The sequence below is a fragment of the Equus quagga genome, chromosome 15 (genome assembly GCF_021613505.1).
Source record: "Equus quagga isolate Etosha38 chromosome 15, UCLA_HA_Equagga_1.0, whole genome shotgun sequence".
Lineage (NCBI taxonomy): Eukaryota > Metazoa > Chordata > Mammalia > Perissodactyla > Equidae > Equus > Equus quagga.
This window is the reverse complement of record NC_060281.1, coordinates 60,522,728-60,543,863: the sequence shown is the minus strand read 5'-3', so window position 1 is coordinate 60,543,863 and position 21,136 is coordinate 60,522,728. Positions and strand designations below refer to the sequence as shown.

Here is a 21,136-nt window from a genome sequence, read left to right as displayed (position 1 = left end):
CTTTACCCACAAATCTCTAGTCTTCTGAAGATGTTACCTGCAAGGGCTGACGTCCTTTTGCCTTTGACAGATGCCGTTTCCTTCTGGCTGGGGTGTGACCGCACCTTCTCCTTAGCCTGTGAATATACAATTGACAATTGAGGTTACATAAAACAGAGGGTTTCTCAACCTCAGCACTGCTGACCCTCGGGGCTGGATGATCCTTTGCTGCGATGGCTGTGCTGTGCATTACAGGATCTTTAGCAGCATCTCTGTCCCCCAGCTGTCGATAGCGTTCCCTCTGCCAGTTGTAACATCCAAAAACGTGTCCCAAAATTGCTAAATGTTCTCTGGGGGCATAATTGCCCCAGATTGAGAACCAGGGTATTACATGATTCAAACACAGAAAAAACACAAAAATTAATAGTAATTTAGAGGGAGGAGCAATCTGAATTAATGAAACCCTGTATAAACTGCAATATTTGAAAACAAATGAACTCACTATTTTAAAGAAATTCTGTAAAACTCGGGCATGGTTTGTAGAACCATCTACATTTGTTCATCTTCATGAACAGAGTAAAGAATATTGGTAATGTGTATGTGACCCTTGATTGCTGTTTGTATTGTCTAGATATGGTTCACATACAAATCGAATAAAAGTGAGAGAATATACGCGAGTGGGTTTTGTAAACCAGAAGGTAGGAGACTGAGGTAAGCTTTTATGAATGGAGCTTTCACATTGCTTAGAACAGATGGCCCTTTTCCTAAGCAGATAAACATTCTTGTCACAGTCCTGGCTTCTTTGAATTAGCACATCAAACCCTTTTTAAATACCACATAAAAGGTAAACATTAGCCCAATCCACCCAAATCATCACAAATTCTGAAGTTATTCATTGTAGAGTAATGAAGTTGTACAGATGTCCCAAGAATCGGTCTTTTTGTCTTTGGAAAGAGCAAAATTTGCCCTAGGGTGACTTGCAAGCATGAAATACCATGTAAGTGCCGCTCATAGATAGCAAGACACATTGCAAATGTGCTTTTAAACAATCTGAAGGCCAGTCCCATAGGTTCAGAGCATTTCCAGTTTCCAGCCAGGGACTTGGAACACGGAGTCATGTTTAGTAAATCTGTGGAAAACTAAATTAGATTAAAGCTTTGGAGTTTGTAACTTCCTCTCTCTTTTAAGCGCAAGTTCAGGAATGGTATATGCATACTTTTCCATCTGCAGGGAGAGTGTCCTTCTGCGTCCTCAAACAGAGACAGTTGCTCCCTCTTCTATGCTTGCACAACCCTCAGCACGTACCCCCAAACTTGGTCTCCCTTGCAACACTTTACTAATCTTTTTTTCCTCTCAATTTCCCACTAGATTATGTACCTCAAGTGAGCAAGAAGGCTGGTTCATGTTTGAATTCCTGGTGCTTGGCCCAGAGACTGGGACACAGTGATGACGATGATGATGGTTATGATGGTGCTAATGATGATGACCGTGTAATGATGGTGGTGGTGATGAGACAGCAATGATGATGAATATTGGTGGGTAATATATACTCAGCACTGACCATGACAAGGCAATTTTCTAAGCACGTTACATTATTAACTCAGTTGCTCCTTACAGCAACGCTTTGGGTTAGACACTATTAGCTCCATTTTATGTTGAAGTTGAGTAATTTCCTAGGGTTTTATAGTTCAGAAGTGGTATAACCAGGATTCTAACTCAAATGTCTACTTCAGTCTGTGCTCCTAACTACTACACTGTACTGTCACTCTGAGAAAAGAAATAGAAGATTATAGACAACATTAATTGTTAGTATTTATTGAATTCCTACCACATAGCCGGCAACTGGAGTAGATAAAGAAAGAAGATTAAGAGAGAAGGGCATAAAATGAAAACATATAGTAGAGTGAAGAAATAACTATTTATTGGTCAAAAGATTAGAATTAACATGGAAAGAAGGCAAGAGAGAATTTAAAAGAAATTTTGAAAGTGTATGTTCAAATTAGTCAAATAAAATAGTTTAAGAAATTATATTTAACGTATTTTATAACTTTATCTTTCAACATTTCTCTTTTGACATTAAAACTCCTGGTGGATAGGCATTATGCTTCTGGATTTACTCTGATGGCATGAAAATGATGGTGAAAGCATAGGTGGAAAATGAAAACTGATGTGTGTCAGGCAATTTCAGTCCATCAAAATATGTAAAATTGAGAATTTGGTTGTAAGACTCCGTGGAATGCTGATCAATCGGCATTAGCCTCTAAAGCCATCTGCGTGTCAGTGGCAAATGTCCACCAGCTGTGCCAACATTCTTTGGGTACAGCAGTCTGACTTGACCAACAGGAGAAGCATCGATCCTGAGGAATATGAGAAACTAGCTTCCAAATGAGGCTGATTTTTTCTTCACCAATTGTATATCACATATGTTTCACCATTTCAATAATGTAGGAAGGTCTTTATTCATTGCCACAAGGTATTGTATTTTCATTTCCCTATGCAATACTGACATCTAGAGGAACTTTGAACTAAAGAGTTTCCAAAAAACAATTTGCATTTCTCCTTTTCTGTTTCTGGACAGCAACTTCAATATGAAGAGTTTTTACTTTGTGCTTCCAAGTTATGGGCAGAAGTTGCTAAAATAGAAAGCACAAGTCTGTAGAAACATCTAGTTTGTTGTCTAAAAAGGAATATATTTTCTACTGATTAAAGAGGACAGGACAGTGCTGTTAAGCATGATGTTCCTGAAAGGATTCCCCTCACCCTCTGCTTAGGGATCAAAATCATGTCAGAGATTGTTTCCTCTGCTGAATTCATGCCAATGACCAAGACGAGCACAAAGGCTTCATTTCAAGCAAACTCACTCACTTATTCATTCGCTGAATAAATACTTAGATATTTGCACATGGGTTCCTTTTGGGACCATTTATCCATGCCTTTTATAATAATACATCAGTGAATTTAGAATGGCGTAAGGAAGAAAGAGTCTTGGCCCAAAGGTCCAAGTATTCAGTGCACAGTTCTGCTCTCTGCCCTCTCTGTCCAGTGCCCGACGCCGGCGTCCTAAGTGGGACTGTGTCCCCAGAGCGAGTAGAAGGCAGTCTTCAGAGAGCAGGAAGGAAATGTTAGAACTCATTTCTGTTCATTTTCCATTCCTTCAAAACTTATATTTTACATATGTTTTAAAATATGTGTTAATGAAATTGGACACATATATAATTTATAAGTATCTATAATATATTAAATGTTCTTTACAAAAATAAATATACATGTATAATTATTTATCAATGTATACAACTTGTAAATAAACATGTTGGGATGATGCTTAAAAATATTTTACTGATGGCAGTGCAAAATCAAAATAATTTGGAGACGATTCTTCCAGATAACGCTATGTTTCACATTCTGATTTTCTGAAATGTGTGTTTTAGAAGAATCATTTGAATTAGTGGGTTCAAGGGCAAGTACATAATTAGAACTATCGGCTCAATTCTAGCAAACTCTTTTTCTCCTTCTACAAAATACTGCTTTTAAGAGGTTAAGATTCATTCCTGAAGTGATTTTTTTGACAATTTAAACCAATTGTATGCACTTTATACTCTTGTCTTGGTTATAGACTCACTTACTGCCGTAGAGTCAAGACCCGAAGAGGACGGCAACGTCAAATCCACAGAGTGTGCCTGGCTGCCCGGGTCCAGGGGCTCACTCTCACCGTCCACTCCAAGCCTGCCCCAGTCCTACACTACAGCTCTACTTGTCCTGAAAGTGGTGGAGTAACCAAAAGGGACATTCATTGAATTGAACAACTTTGCTTTTCCTTTTTCATTCCCGTTCAATAAAAATCAGTTAAAAAAAATCAACCCTAAAATGGACTTCACTTTAAAAGAACAGAAAGGCTAAGAGCATTGCCCCTTCTCTGGACCTCTGAAATGCAGAGCTCATTTTCCAGGTTATTACACCGTCTGTTGACGTGGCTGTCCCCCCAACTGGGATATGGACCAATCTCTTCACCTTTATCCCCTCGGCACCACACAGGGGGTCAGGGTTCTAAAAATGATGGTGACCCCATGTGCAATGAAGGAAGGTGCTCTCAGGACTGATGCTCTTCTTGAGAGAACATTCTTGCATCAGACTACAGCACTGAAAAGCCAGCCTACCCCGGGCGCCGCCTGAAATGCATTGCTGTCACTGACTCTCATGTTCTCTGCATCACATCACGTCACTTACGTGGTATCCACAGCCCTGCATTTTGGGATCATCGTTGCTACAGAAGATTGTTTTCTTAACATCACAGTGGGACATGACTAGACTAACTACATACCCTGAGCTGAGGGCTTTTCGTATTACTGCTTAACGGAGATGCCAAGATGAACAATTTTAGGTAATTTTAACCTAATGCCTAGAAACATAAAAACAATATTAAAACGATTTATAATGACTTTGTTAAAGTTTGATTAAGCTCCTTCTCGGGGAGAGAAACAAAACAGAGCTTGAAGGAATACATAGAGAAAGTCTACACATAGAGAAGAAGTCACCTCTTCTGTGGTCTGTGGGGACTGGCGTGGAGTAAGGCTGGCCCAGATCTGACTGCCCAAATCCAGGAAGGGAAAGTGTTCGCCTTAACCTCAGAACTCAGTACATGCACCCTCCCCAGGCTGCTGGAAGCATCAAGTGTCATCAAACAGTCACCTGAGAAAACAACCGAGCCAGGACGTTAAAGGCTTTGGAGGCACCCACAGTCACGTTGACAGTGCTTCATTCAGAATCCGGGTAAACGGGACTTCTCGGGGATATATCAAGAAGGGGCCTGAAATTAAAGCTGCTGATTCAGGAATGTCCAATTGGACCATCTGCCAAGTAAAGATACGTGGATAATTTCACTTTCATTCGATTATAAGATATATTGGGCAATACCATAAAAAAAGAGTGCTACCACATGTAACAGCCTCCCGCAGCAAGAAAAGACTGAATAGAGAAGAGCACGGTCAAATGTGCCCTCCCAGGCCATCCCTTATTGACAACAGACTTAGTTTAAATACACTGTCAGGCTTTCTTATCCTGACAACCCCTTGCTAGAGCCAAGACCATGTGGGCCGCGTGTTTGATCGTGAGGAGGTGTGACAAGGCCAAGAAGAGATCAGTTAGTGACCGACCCCTAATATCTGCCCTGCTACCATTGGGGCCAGGCAGTGGATCAGAGCTACAAATTATTAAAAATGTTCACTCTCCTCCATTCTTCTATCCAGCCTGCCTTTGTTGATTTTAAAAGAACTAGTTAGAATTAACTTGGAACAAATTAAGAATCTTCACCTAAAATTTTAGTTACTTTGATGACATGGATTTTATTTTTTCCTCATCTGTGTCCGATGGATGAGCTTACCTAACATGTCTTATAACAGATTCATATATTTTTATTTCCTTCCCACAGTCACCTTTCCTGTCCCCCCCAAACAGAAAGTGAGGAGCCCTCTGACTTATAACTGCTCTTATCTTCCCACTCAAACTGCCACTGGGACTTTGCACGTCCTGCAGACCCTGTGTGCCATCTGCCACCTTCCCAGCCCACACTCTCTCTTGCTCTAAGGTGGTGGTTCTCACCCACCTGGGGAGTGTTTGAAAACTATTAATGCCTTGGTCCTACCCCTGAGGAGGGGGTGTGGCTGGACACTGGTATTTCTTTTTTAATCCCCCCAAGCCCCAGGGACTCTGCTGTAGTGCAAGGGTTTTGGAGTCCCTGCCTCTGTGAGCTCTGGCTCCCTTCACTCTGACTTTCTTTCTTTCTTTCTTTCTTTTTTTTTGAGTCCTCCTCACCACCCAGGCTGCTCTGCTTTGCCACAGTTTTGAATAATAATAATAACACTGGACACATCATGTTTCCCTTAATCCGTGGTGCCTCCTGCCCACCAGCAAGGGTCTTTGATCCTCTCCCAGATGGATTACCCAGCAAACCACTGCCTCTTCCTCACCTGCCACCCGGAACTACATGTGTGGAAATGAGTGTGGAGACCACAAATCCCCTCGTCCAAAAATGACGTCTAGGGAGGGCAGGCCCATAAAAGAGCCGACGTTCCCAACCACTCCTTAGCCTGAAATCCTTCTGCCTGGTTTCCTGGTCAAAATTTAATGATTGAAAGTGATTTAATTCTTCCACCAAAATGGAGGTGAGCAGAAGAGGGGCGGGCTCAGGCAAAAGTGGAGAAACACCACCTCAGAGGACGTAGAGTGATTTATAGCACTTAACACAAAAGTGTATCTGAACACCATAAATCGTGGGTGCCTCTGCCTTCTTGGGATTCCGTCACCAGAATAGCACCTGAGCACTTCAAAAACTGTGCAGCAAGCTTACTAAGAAAGTGCAACGGTGTGTGTGTGTGCATGCGTGCGTGTGTTAATAACCAATTTCAAATGCAGGTATAAATGGGATTATTGCTCCTTGATGTTCATTTGATTAAAATGAGTCTTAGTAAAATTCCTCTTTTGTACTTCACAAGACCAAATCTTGGAATGTTTTCACATGAAGTTTACAGTGTTTTTTCATCACCTAATAAAACTCTTTGATTTCTTCCCACCGCAGACAGTTTTATAAGCATTCATTTCACATGGAGTTCTGAGTATGCTTTTTAATTTTTATTTTAGGTTCGTTTTTATCACTCCATCTCCTGTCTCCTCGGAGTAAGCAGTCAGCTTTCAGTGCAGTCTCTCCCCGCAGGCTGGCTCGTGGAGGTGGCGTATGCTGGCAGGGGCTCACGGGAGCTCAGTGTTTCCTAAGGTGAGGTGATGTGTGGTCCTGTGGGTTGTAAGGGAAGTTCAGAGATCTGAACCTAGATTTACTGAGCAAAATATTTAACATCCTGGCAGTTTGCCTTTCCACATCTTCTCCTGTATGGCAAATTTTGCAAACACACTACAAAGCAAAGTGTCTTTAAAAAGTTCTCTCTGGAAAGCAATGAGAAACTGCAAAAACTCTTTAAAAGCCTCTGCATTTGGAATACGTAATACAAACTCTTGTAGATATAAACTAATGAGTTTCTACTATCCCCAAACATTTAGTTGTCTAATTGCTTCTACTCAAAGTAGGCCTCTGGCCAGCATCAGTGGCATCGCCTGCCTGGGAACTTGGTAGGAACGCAGACCCTCAGCCCCCTCCCCACCACCTACCCAATCAGGATCGGGCTGGATCTGGAATTTTTGTGACTCGCCTAAACTCATATATTGAATTCTTAACTCCCGATATGATGGTACTAGGAGGTGGGCCTTTGGAAGGTAATTAGGTTTAAATGAAGTCATGAGAGTGGAGTTCCTATGATAAGATTAGTGTCTTTATAAGAAAAGGAGGAGAGATCAGGGCCTTCCTCTCTCTCTGACATGTGAAGATACAGAGAGAAGGTGGCCATCTACAAGCCAGGAAGAGAGCCCTCACCAGAACCAGACCATGCTGCCACCCTGACCTCAGACTTCCAGCCTCTAGAACTGTGAGAAAGAGATGTCTGCTGGTTAAGCCGCCCAGTCTCTTTCCTTACAGCAGCTTAAAGTGACTAAGCTGCAGTGGAAACTGCCAAGGATCAGCTCTGCAGAATTAGAAATGCATTCCGATCAGCTCCAAAATGTAAAGAATACAGTTAGGATTATTAATACAAGTGCTATAATTTGCTTGCCATAAAGGTGTCTATTAACTTTCAAAGGAAGAAAAGTAATTTTGTGTAGCCCAGTTCTTATGAATCAAAAATTTTAAAGTATGCAGATACTCTCTAATACCATCTACTTGTCTTTGCTTTTGCTCCTAAGAGTAAGCTCTCAATTAATGGAGAGTATAAATACCGTACTGAATCCTTTGTGTTTCTATCTCATTGTCTTTTGTTTTATTGTATACAGACAGGAAAATGTTCCACTGGTATACTAGTACTGTGCCAGTTACTAAAATAGGGAAATATTTCTGTACTGATTGGTGAATAGTGGATGTTCTGAGACCCCCCCAGGACCCCCCTCCCAACTCCTGACCTGGCCTCCCTGCCACACCTCAGGACCCTTATAAGATCCAATAACTAGAGGGTCACCATCTAGCATGGCAGGGCACTTCAGGTCTCCGTGCCAATGCAGTCCATTCTGATAGGCGAGTGACTGTGATGTCCCAGTTATTAAATTCAGTTCTGCCCCAGAGAACATGAATATAATATGAACACACACGGCCACAATGGTAGGCTCCTAGCCCTGTAATTTTCAATATTTGAATAAAAGTTCTTTATTTTTTTAATGCTATCTCTGTAGTTAATTATTCGTGGGAAATTGGAAAGTGTGCCTTGACAGTCAAGGAGAGAGCAAGGGCTGATGAGTGAAGAGGAGGTGGGGGCACTGCTGCCAGCAAAGCCTTTGCCCACCTTTGACCGCGGGACAGCAATCTTGAAGTTCAGAAAACTCCTGCCCAAGAGATTCTTAATCAGTAGGTCTGGTTGGAGCCCAAGAACATTTTCACACGCTCTCGAAGTGATTCTGATGTGAGTGGTCCAGGGACCACACTTTGAGAAAACATAGGGAATTCCTGCTCATTACTTAAGACCCTACTCAAGAAGTTTCCTTTGTGGATTCTTCCTTGAAACACTGCCTTCCCATATCCTTATACTAAAAGAGGAGTCAGTCTTTCTTCCATCTTTGTTGTCTACGTGTCTGTCATGTATTTATCATAGTGCATTATAATTATTTGTTTGCGTGTCTGACTCTGCCTAGACATCTTAGTATCTCTAGCACTTAACTCAGTCTCTGATTGATTTATTGATTGACTGATTGATTAATAACTGGAGAGAGAAGGCGCCTTAAGGAATGCCATAGCACATCCTTTCTTATATTCTCCTCAATATCAGGCTTTCATGTCCAGCCTCCAGGCTCCTGGGGCACTTAGAAGTTCCCACTTTCACGTATGCGGTTTGTTGGCCTGCCCCTCTCGGAATGAGCTCATAGTGTTCTCAGACCCTTGTGGGAATCCAAATGTTTGTGTCACCAATAACATCTGAGACTCGCTCTTCACTGTGGGTTACTGCAGTAATTTACTATTCTACCACTTTCTCACCAATCTTATATCTATGAAAATCGGACTGTACTATAAACATTCGTTTGCTGAATGTATTATTTAAGATCTATTACTCGTGTCTTTGCATTGACCATAACTTTTTTAACATGCTTTCACACATTAGCTCAGAAAGACACTCACTAAATACTTTTGATGCTGGAAATGAGAAGAGGTCAGAGTTGGGTATTGTTACTGCCACATTTGCTTCATTGTGGTTACGGAACTTAACTTTGCCAGAAGGCAGAGCCAACAGCAGCTATGTTCTCTGAGCTGTCAGATTAAACTTCTTTGTGCATCGCCTGACTCATCACTAAAATAGGTGCGAAACAAAAGCCTCTGCACTTTACTGCTGAAGTCCTTTGCAGCCTCTCTAAGGGGGATTCAGTAGCCAGTCTAATTGTACACGACATTCCTTACGCTACCGTCCCCTCTGCTCGAAAGTTCAGTGATACCACAGAATCTACAATAAAGCTTGGCACAGTTAAAGAGCACGCTCTGAAGCTGTATACACTGACAAGAAACCGCTTCTCAGTGCTTTCCCAAATATCTTCACCCCTGGACTCTGTCTTCTGTTGTGGGGATGGTTTAGTATTACCAAGTGCCTAAGTAAACATGTCTTCATGGCAGACATAGAAAGAAGCAGTGTGCTTGTTTCTTTGGTGGGATGCTATTTACTTAGTTCTCCATCTCGCAGCAGCCCAGGGCTTTGCTTCAATGTAGTTTTTAGGTTCTCCCTCCTGCATTAGCCTAGGCACCATGGAAGGAGCTCCCCTGGGGACTTTATCATCAAGGTTCCCATTTGCCCCTTCCTACAAGGGAAGAGGGTGCGATGGGAGTGGTCCTGAGGCTCTTCTACTGTTTCTTCTCAAACTTTGACCCAGGTAGTAACCAGTGGTGTGGGGGATGGGCTTATCAGACAGATCCCTCCGGTCCCTTTTCAAATTTGTGGTCTCAGGCAGCAATGGCAGTGACCCCGCCTCCCTGTTTAAATGGGGAGCTTTATTTGCTGGTTCAAATAAGAATAACAATTCTCTTATTCTCCAAGGCAATAGATTGCTATTTCAATAAGCAAAACCAAAACAAACAAAAGGTAGCATTTTTTATTATGGAAATTAGCTATTTATTTTCCACATTGCCTGAGTGCAGAACAAGAAGAAATCTGAAAAATCAGCTTAGACTTAAACATCATGGATTTAAATTAGATTTTAGAAAGAAATTAAGATAATGGAAGGAGTTTGCCTCCCAATCCAGTGGGTTAGATCCATAACTGCTCTGTATTCCCAGCCACACAGTTTACCACAAAAGAACACAGTATTTTAAAGGTTCAAAATAACACAAAGAAATAGGAAACTTAGCAAATCACAAAATCCATTTAGAATTTGAAGAGACCTTAAAGACCATGTAGCCCAATCAACTCAACTGGAGAGGAGAAAATGAGATTCTACCCAATTTAACCTGATTATAGGAGATTTAAATAATGTTTAAAAACGTTTCTGCTAAAAGGGATGGCTCTTGATAATACTGGTGATTTTTTCCACATTCCACTACAATGCATTATTCAAATGCACACAGTTCTCAGTATTCCATTTGTTGTCATACATTGTTTTTCTATGATGTTAAGAAGAAGTAGACACCTACAGATTAATTTATGTTAGGGACTGGTATAAGCATAAGCATTAATCTATGTTTTGGTATTGGGCTGCTGTAGTGAGAAGTACATAGGTCAAGTCAACTTTAAAGTGACTGTATTTGTTTGGAGGAAAAAATCTGTCTCAGATAAGACGTAATAACGGACAGGATTAAGAAAATTCTATCAGCACCTGCAGTAAGTATCCGAAGAGGCTCTTTAGCCTTTGGCAAGACAACGCCTGAGCCCTGGGAGGGACTGGCCTACTTTCCCTGGCTTGTAGAGGGCCCCGCTTGGATTCTCCGTGGAAGAAGAGGAGAGCCGCATCACGAATGCTGTGTGTTTCCTTAGGAGGCCAAAAAAAGTGCAGACTTGCTCATCGACCTTCCTGGAGACCGTTTGCTGGACTACACCCAGAAGAGCAATAAATCAATAAATGCCTACAATGAGGTGACAGGTGGCTTTGCAGCAGAAATGCACAATCACTAGTGGAAAGTTCAATTACGGGTACTCCAGGAACAGAGTTCAAGTCTGCTTTCAGTTAGAAACCTCGTACAAAACTGTGCTCTGTCTGTGTTTCCTACATGCAGCTGTGCCTCTCAAAGCACTTAATGAACTTTTTCTTCTCTGTGAACTCTGACTTACACGCAAAGTTAACAAGCTTAAGTAAAAATCATGAGCAAAATACCTGTATAAAACGTGGGCCAAAACATGTTTGCTTCTCCTCCACTAACTGAGAGGCACTACCTGCTCCATACTCATGTGCTAAGCTATTTCATCAAATTCCAGAAAATAAATCTAAACTGTGAAATGAGAAACTGCTTTAAAAAAAAATAGAAGGAACTTTTTCAAACTATTCTGGTCATATCTCATTATTTTCATGTATTAAAATTTAAGCAATAGTCTAAATATACTTGAATTTCACGTTTAATGAGATCAGTTCAATTTGGCATTTAACAATCACTGTAAAATTTTTCATTTTGATTTAATTTAGTTCTAAGCAATATATTTTTCAAACTGAGCTCATTATTGGTGGAGTACATTTACACGAGTATATAACTCGCTGCAGCAACATCAGTCAGATCGGAACATGAAACGTCCTTCACCTGCTCCTACGTTCATTTTCTATTCACTCCTGCAAAATTACTCATATTGGCATCAACTTTTCCTATCTAATAGAGAAGCAGTGTTATGTAAAAGTAAGTTCAGTTTCCAGGTAGATGTTATAAAAAGTATTAAGCACATTTTATGATACTACTTTTAGTTAGTATCACCTCAAAATTTTTCTTTACTAAAAGTCGTGACAATAAATGTCAAAGTCGAATGCAGCTTTTCTTTTGAATTTTAAGGAAAATTAACAAGATGAAAATTACAACTCATGTGAAAATCCACCTTCTATAAAATGGGGATTCCAGCTGCAAAAAATTTTCCAATTTGAAATCCTAAAATCTTCAACTTTTTCAAGTGATTAAATAACTAAGACTAGTTTATTATGTAATATGGATATATATTTTTAATGAATAGCATACCATTCATAATCATCCATATTTTTTTAAAATATTGCTCACATCAATACTGATTTAGCCAAATTCACATCTGCAGAGTGTACATAACCTTTTACCCCAGATAATCTAATACTTTATTAAAATTTAAAAATAGGAGGAATTTTGATAGAATTGATCCCACCTCATCTCTAAATATACTTGCTCTAAACAACTTATTTTAATAATTAATAATGCTAAAATGTTTTCTTACTAAGTTCAAGTATTAATCAAAGAACACCAGCTCCAAAATAGAAACTGGGAAAGTTAACAGTGAACCTGTAAACATACTTGTGCTTAGAAATAATAGAAATGTGCACTTCTGAGTGATATTATTTGATGAAAATCCCATTTTTAAAAATTTGCCTTTAAGCGTATTTTATTACATTTTCCTCCAATGGTTTTGCAAATCATTTTTCAGAGGATACCAAAGAGTTGATCTTTGCTTATCAAAGTTTAACTTAACAGATTTGTCGTACAATGTAGCCTTCATTGTTGTGAATTTTGACTGTGAAAATAAAATCATGGCTCATCTTTCCACTTCCTTCACTAACAAAGCAGAAGAAATTACCAATCTCAAAAAAGTGTATTTGCTTTCACCTAAGCCATCAGTCTCATCATCTTCGGTAGCCCAGAAGGACATTTGCTACTCTCAGTCCACTTAGGGATTCTGGCAGCTCTCAACTTCCCACAGAGTTGTTGTTTTGTTTATACCCAGGACTATATGTTCCAGTCCACTTAATCTTTTGGCTTGTTCCTTTGAACTCCAACTCATAGCTAAAATTTCTAGTCTCCTCCCTACATGGCTCCCTCACTATGGTCTTTATATTATAGGAAGTCTTTATATGATAGGAAGGCCTAGGTTTGTCTTCTGACTTCTACACCTCAGTATATTTTCCTAGACAGCTCATATCCTTGAAAACAGCATGTGATTTCTTTCTAAAAAAGCAACTCTGATATGGTACTTTTTAAAATATCCCAAAAGGTTAACCTCCCTTCATAAGCCATGTACCTATCAGATTTCAGATGGTCCCCATTCTCTTAGATCTTTCTCAGTTTAGAATGTATCCCATTACTCATTGTTTATGCATAATCAGAAACTGATAGCTGTGTGACATTGCTTCCTACTTTGGCCATCATAACACTCTACCAGTCTTCTCGTCTACTGGTCTATTTGACACCTATGAACATTAAGCCACGATTTATTCCTCTTGTAGGACTTACCAAACTTTTCGGTTAAACTCTATACAAATGATCTCAAAATTCTGTCTTTATTCCCATAATCCCAGTGATTACTAGATCTTAACATTTGGTCATGCTATAAGAATTCTGAATTCTATGCATCTAAACAAACCCAACATCTTACAGCCCACGTTGGCTTGCCCTCCTGTTATTTCCATTTCTGTCAGCAATGCTATGACATTTATGTCTTATTTGTAGATCTGCCAGTGAAGCAGGGGGGTCCCACTCAAAGCAAGACAGAGCCAGACGTGGGCCTTGCACTAGAGTCCTCCATCCTCACATTGGTCACAGTTCAGGAAGGAGGTTCACCCACCTTAGAATCCAAGGCCACATAGCAAGCTCCAATGTCTAAGCACATGATTGGCACCAGAAATCCAACAGGTGAGTACAGCGGAACAAGTGAGAATCCAAAGAAACACTGCTCTGTATTCCAGTCGGGAAGACTAAATTTTGAAAGGTCTGCCCATGGTTATTGAGGACACAGATATTGAACTTGGGTCCAAGGATGCAGCTCCAGTCTCTAGGAGACAGGCTGACAAGTTTTAGGTCTAGACTCTGTTCTCACACACACAACCAAAGGTTGAAATGGGGACCAGCAGAAGCCGGTTCTAATATGCGGGGCATCCGTGGGAGATGAGGTGCTCTGGTGTGGGGCTAGGCCTAGGAGGCTGATTATGAGAATTCAGGGTGCCCACAGGGGGAGCTACACATTTGCGAACCATGTAGAGGCCACGATTGGCTTAAGCTTCGTGCAGTGGCTTGAGGTACCAAAAGGAGCCCAGTGTCTGCTGAGAGACACTTCATTCCCCAAAAATTCTAATAGGGAGTAATTCCTAAAATAAAAGCTCTCTTGTTTAAGGAAGGACAGAGAGGTCAATGCTGCCTAACAGTCCCTATTTTACACCAAGTCTGTGGGTCCACAGCTCACTAATGTTGGCCTATGGGAAGCTAAGGCACAGGATACCTTGGAAAGGAGGTGAAGCATATACTTGTAAGTCATGGGAACAAGGTTTGCAGTTGCAACACACCTCATAGGGCACTGACTCTCAACCCTAGCTGCATAATAGAATTACCTGGAGAGCCTTTAAAAAATACCAATACTGGTGTTCCGTTCCAGACCGATTATATTCATATCTCTGGAGTGAGGCCCATACTCTGGTATTTTCTAAAGGCTTCGAGTTGTCAGATTTAGCAAATGAAAGCATAGGATACCTAGTTAAATTTAAATTTCAGATAAACAACAAATAATTTTTTTAGTGTAACCATAAATAACCCATACAATATTTAGGCCATTTATTTATCCAAAATTCCATTTTAACTGGTGCCCTATATGTTTTTTCACAAGCTTTGTGACTCTCATGTGCAGTCAAGGGTTGGAAACAATCGCCCAAGGGTTAGCTCACTAAAGTACTATCCCTTTAATTTGCAAAGTTTGTCTTAAGTGGAAAGTGAATTCTGTTGTCCCAGTTGAGATTTCTTTTTCAGATTTGGTTGACTAGTTCGGTTCACCCAACTTTAATAGTATTTGTTGGAGACGTGCTAGGATTTGACAACAGAGAAATAATCAAGATTCCGCCCCTGTCCTCAAGGAGCTAACAGTCCAGAGGTGAAATAAAAGAAAATCTTCCATCATTGAACACATATTTTATTAAAATAAGAAATCATTTCTTTAAAACATTTTCCTGAATAGTAATTGATCACGTTGACATTTCTGTTTATAAAAGAAGCCCATTGGGAGCAAGACTTACAGAAATAAAACCTCTTTAAATGGCGGTATCAAAAGTACTTTCTCAAAAATTAACAACTTTTCAACCCTGCTAACACTGGCTTAAAGCTCTCCCCCACCGTAGGTCTTCGGGCCCTGAAAGCCACTTCCAGTTTTGAAGGATGCCTCCTCCTACAGGCCGCTGTCAGCTTCGCTGTTAGAAGCTCATAAGCCATGTGGTTCTTTAGGAGAGTCAAAGCACATTTTTCAGTATTCTTTAAAGCTGATGTGTAAAATGTTGAACAGGATGAGATGGAGGGGAAAAGGGCCGAGTCACACCTAGTATTTTGTAGATCACAAATAATTTATCACTAATAATGTCTGAGGTACAGAAATCTGTGAGCCTTTAATTTTCCAAATCAGAATGGTGAGTTTATTCTCGTCATAATGTCTCTCGTACGAACTTGTCTCCAGGCGTGTTTTCTTGAGCGGGAGAGACAGAGTGATGGTGTGGCCAGTCTGCTGGGCTGTACATAACTCTGCATACCACTGTGGGCATGAGGTTAGGGTGAGGACAGTCATCCTCCATGCGTGCCATGACAGAAAACGTACTGAAAACCATGGCTCCAGGTTCGTATCAATCCATTGATTAACAAGTCTTGAGTATGGTTCTTTAATTAACCACAACTTCACCAAGCTCTTCTGTGATCCAGGTTACCTGCCTCTGAATTTCCCATAAGACATGGTAAGAAACTTAATGGCAGAAATTAGTCTAAATCATTTGTTTTATAAGGACACAGGAAGAAACTTTTCTGGTTGTCTTGCATGAGCTTTTCTGTGGAGTGTCAGCGCCACGGAATGAACACAGTTGTTCATGAACAAAGTTTAACACGGTGGTATTATCTGAAAAGCTCTGAGGTGCAAAGATGGTTTGGAAGGGCATCTGAGACAGGCATTTAATACATAACATTAACGACTAATCAAAAATAATTTCTAAGCAGTGCTAAAGTTGGGTATCTTTGGTTAAAAAAAATAAGGTAAACTTTGAGGTACATAATTTTAAAGTGGGCTTTGAGGATTTCATTCCAAAGAACAAGACACAAATGATAATTGTTTTTCACAGTAACTAAAGCTCCTCCCTGCAATCATGGCATCCTTGACAAAACGTGCTTCTGTAGAGATATAAATAGTAAAAATAAAAGTTATCCTTACACAGGTAAATATATATCAGAATACATATCAGAGTTGGGAATTTGAAGTAAATTTTTCTCATCTTTTGTTTTAAGGCAGAAGAGCGACTGCTGTTAACTGGTTTATTTAAAGACACCATCACCATGTTCCCACTAATAGTCACCATCATCTAACACCCTCAAGAACTCAAGTGATACCACTCGCCCTATAACAACAGCTTCATCATGCCCTGGGGCTCGTATTCAGCAGAGGCCGGCTGAGCCGATGGATAACCTCTGTGGAGAGAAGCCATAAATCTCAGCTGGTTCCCTTTTGTCTATCAATGGTGTTCACCTGCTGTGTTCCTGAGTACCCAAGTGCTCTCTCTGACACGCAAGTCTGGAGTTAGCAAATTCCAGAAGATGGATCGTTTATGTGTAGGCTTGCCTATTTGCAAATAGCCTGGTGAGCTCTGCCCAGACCTGTGTGTCTACTTCAGCCTATCTAAAATCCAGTAGGAAAACACCAGCCATTCAAAGAACATCATCAGTGATATAAATTTTCAAGTGATCTTTGACTTAAGCAGGGCAACAATAACCAAAACCCAGACAATTCATTAGTCTATGACATTCATGTTTTGAGAAATTGATTTTAATGATCATGAAGGTCAGAAGCAATGGTTTCTAAACTTAAGTTAAGCAGAATTAACCAGACCGAATCTCTAAGCGTTTTGAGGAGTGCCAAGAGGTTAAGAAGGCCCAGCTGAGATATACCTGTCTTCATAGGGCCAGCCTCCTGCTCTGGGCTTTAACCCCAAGACTTTATGGAGAAATGGCCAGACACCAGCTCCTCTCTGCCACTGTTCAACAGAGTGTCTTGCCTCAAGCCACGAAAGGTCCTGAAGAAAGCAGGCTATTCAAATCCATGAGATGTTAACTCCCGGATGGGATCACCTCTGTCAAAACCGAATATTGGTCTACAGCCAAGGTGCTGGGTTCTAGTCCCCTTTCTGCTAACCAACTGTGTGCCCTTGCAGAAGGCATTTACTATCTCAGAGACTGTGTTTCTCTCTGTCAAATGGGCTTACTTTACACTAGTTCCAGATTATTGTGAGGCTAAGATGACAGTGACAAATGAGGAAGTGTTTTGGAAAAAGAAAAGCAACAAAAACACTAACTCGATTTAGTCTTCCTCAAACAAGCATTTTCAAGTGTCTGCTCTGAATCCTCCACTGCGAAAAGAAAAAGTTCTCTACATCTCTGTGTTGCATTCATCACCACTGCTGAAATAGGAGTGTCCATGCGTGACCCTACACTTGGAAGAACATTCTCCCTTTTCCGTAAGAGTTAGCACGAAGCTGCCACCTGTGTTATGCTGGAGAGGAGGGGTTCCCCACTCCGAGAGTCAAGGCAGGATTTAACTGTTAGGACTCCCCTGCGGCGGTCATGACGGTCAGCACAGGCAGGTGGTGCCCGGTTTCCCTGCCAGCCCCTTTTAAACGTCGTATGCCATATTTAGCCCCAAGCACAGGCTGACAATATGCCCTGAGCTACTATTCAGCAAAGAACTTTGCTTTTATGATTCTTCCTTAAAACACAAACAACTCATGGCCACTCCCACCAAACCCAGGGTAAAGAGTGATTTTTCTGTGAAAAGTGATAAAAACCAAAACCACAATGAGACACCACTTCACACCCATCAGAAGACTACTATGAAGAAACAAAAAGTAACAAGTACTGGAGAGGATGTGGAGAAATTGGAACACTTGTGCACTGTTGGTGGAAACGTAAAATGATGTGGCCGCTGTGGGAAATAGTGTTGCAGTTCCTCAAAATATTAAACATAGAATTACGATATGAGCCAGCAATTTTACTTCTGGGTATATACCCAAAAGAATTAAAAACACGGACTCGAAGAGGTATTTTCACACCCGTGTTCACAGCAGCATTATTCACAACAGCCGAAAGGTGGAAGCAACCCAAGTGTCCATTGATAGGTGAATGGATAGCAAAATGTGGCCTAACCATACAATGGAATATTGTTCAGCCTTAAAGAGGAAGGAAAGTCTGACACTTGGCGCAATATGGATGAACCTTGAGGACATGTTCAGTGAAATAAACCACTCACAAAAGGACAAACACTGTGTCATTCCACTTATACAAAGTACCTAGAATAGTCAAATTCAGAGACAGAAAGCGGAAGGGTGGTTGCCAAGGGTTCGGGGGAGGGGAGAATAGGGAGTTAGTATTTACAGGGACAGAATTTCAGTTTTGCAAGATGAAAAAGTTCTTCAGATGGATGGTGGTGATGGTTGTACAGCAGTGTGAACCAACTATGTGCCACAGAACTGTACACTTAAAAATGGTTAAGATGGTAAATTTTACGTTATGTGTATTTTACCACAATATTTTTTGAGTAATAAAAGCTAATTTCATATGTTTTGCTGTTTGGGAACTTTCTGAGGGGAAAGTAGGCTGATCGAGACAATTGTGGGCCATGGGCCTTGTCACAGTCTTCTGCTGCACTAAAGGCCTGAGCGTAGCTTCTATCCACCAAAGGGAAGCAGAGCGCGTCCCGAAGAGGACCTGAATGGAGCTTTTGCTGACCTCCAGGAATGAGCGAGCCCCACTTCGAGCGCCTGGTCTGCAGGTGAGGGTCAAAATCACCGACAAATATGCGCCTCTGAGGCTCACGTCTGCAAAGTTCTTGCTCGCTCTCCGCTTCTGAGAGAGGTGCACATTTGTGCCATATGGAAAATGAAGGTGTTTTCCCTGCCAGAGGAGGAGATGAAATGTGTGCACATTGGAAGAACTCAGAACATGTGTGAAACTACAGTCCCTTGGAAAATCCAAGATTTATGGAACCTTCTCTCTGCTAGCCAAGACTCCGTGGTTTGTTAGGCACCCCACCCCCAGGCTCCCAAGACTGTCGCCGCCATGGATTTTAGGGTCTACATGCTCTGCCCAAAGCTCTCCACTCCTCTGCTCATTTTTAAAAAAAAAATCAGTGAGTGCTTCTGTGTAAATGCAAAGGAATAACAGAAACGAAAGGGCTCTGAGTGAGCACTCTTTACAAGCACATTGGTTAAGATAGATAATCATCTCTTTCTTTATTTTTTTCCCTCTTTTCCAAAGTATTTGAGGTTACTACATGTGGTTAGAACATTTTAAAAAGTGGATTTGGGACTAAAGTCAATGGAATTTTCAAAGTATCATAGTTAATCAAAATATCATGAATCATTTTTCTTTTTTTTTATAAGTTGAAAATAGACCTGTATGCACTAACAAGGAGCAGAATGTGTGTAAGTGTGATCCTGTTTGGATAAATTCTTCAAAGTGTGTGTGTGTGTGTGTGTGTCCATAAAAACTTCTGGAAGAAATCACAAGAAATGATTGACAGTGTTTCCTGTGGAGAGAGAAACTTGAATTGAGGTCAGAGAGTAATCTCTCTTCATTTTAGAGTCTTCTGTTTAAATTTAAATTAGTTTAAATTTAAATTTGATACCCCATGCTAGTATGTGTGCATACATAATCATTCATTCATTCATTCATTCATTCAGGATAAAATGCTGGGTGTGCTCAGAGGAGTAAGACAGCCCCTGAGAGAAAATCCCCTGTAATCTAGTGAGGGAGACTGGTAAGCACCTTGTCCAACTAATTACCACGTTTGTGCTGTGATTATTTAAGAACCAGCCTTCAAATCCCACCTTGGTCATTTTCTAGCTGTGTGAACTTGGGCAAGCTACTTAACCTTTCTGTGTCCCAATTTCCTCTGCAAAATGAGGATAATAGTAGTTCCTACCTTATAGAGTTTTCGGAGCATTCAGTGAGCGAAGAGATGCAGAGCACCGAGAACAGTGCCGGCTCGCTGCGCGAGCTCTCCATAGATGCCTAATGTGTGCACAGTAAAGACGCGAGAGAGGAGTCACACCAGCACAGGGAAAAGAGTCTGCCTGAATCCTGGATTATCACGGCTTTGAAGTGAAGATGCTGCTTGAGCCAGGCCTTAAAAGATGAACAGGTTTTTGACAGGTGAATAGGAGTGAAAGGACATTTCAGGAAAAGAAAAGTGCCTGAGAACAGGCAGGGAGATGCCCGCACAGCAGCCCGAAGCAGGCCATGTGAACTCCTGAACTTTCCTTCCAGGAGCGTCTCAAGGAAATGAAAAAGAAAGAGCAACTTTGTTCATTTTAAAAGTCCAGTATGTAATTTGTGTAAAGTCTGACCCTTCGTCCGGCATTTCAGACTCACTTGTTAAATTGCTGTTTTATAGTCTTCTTGGTAGAAGTTCACACCTGATCAAAATCTGTAAATGAGCTAGTATAAAAAATGAAAATCCTGGAACGTCACGCAGATACCTGCGTGGACCCCCAGCACACACACATGCCCCGTGGAGCAGCCTCACACCTCTGCAATCCAATTTACACCTGCTTCTGGGCCCGGGGAGTTTGCAACGTGCTGTTCGGCATTGGGAAATTGATGCGGGGTCGGTGAGCCAAGGAGTTGAAAGAAAGATTTCTTAGACTCTTAAGATCTGGCAGTAGTGCTCTTTTATTTAGAGAATAGTATAGAACAGCATGGGGACAGGACCCATGGGCAGTCAGAGCTTCTGCGTGGGGACAGGGCCCACGGGCAGTCAGAGATGCTGCTGGCATGGGGAGCTGCTGCTGCCGCCACTGGCGTGGGGACAGGACCCATGGGCAGGCAGAGCTGCTGCCGGCATGTTGCTGCTGCCGCTTCTGCTGCTGCTTCTGCTGCACAGTTGGGTGGAGAGTAAGGCTAAATTTAAGGCATAGGTATGTGAGTTATCTCTTT

At 41.3% G+C, this 21,136-nt stretch overlaps 1 protein-coding gene across 1 annotated transcript in view; it reads right to left on the bottom strand.

Annotated features, from left to right (window-relative positions):
* MYLK4 (myosin light chain kinase family member 4) overlaps positions 1 to 21,136 on the bottom strand; it is a 75,238-nt gene that overhangs the window by 24,783 nt on the left and 29,319 nt on the right. Inside the window, exon 3 of the mRNA XM_046640744.1 lies at positions 38 to 116. Within this exon, the coding sequence (XP_046496700.1) occupies positions 38 to 116 (79 nt within the window). The remainder of the gene's footprint in view (positions 1 to 37; positions 117 to 21,136) is intronic.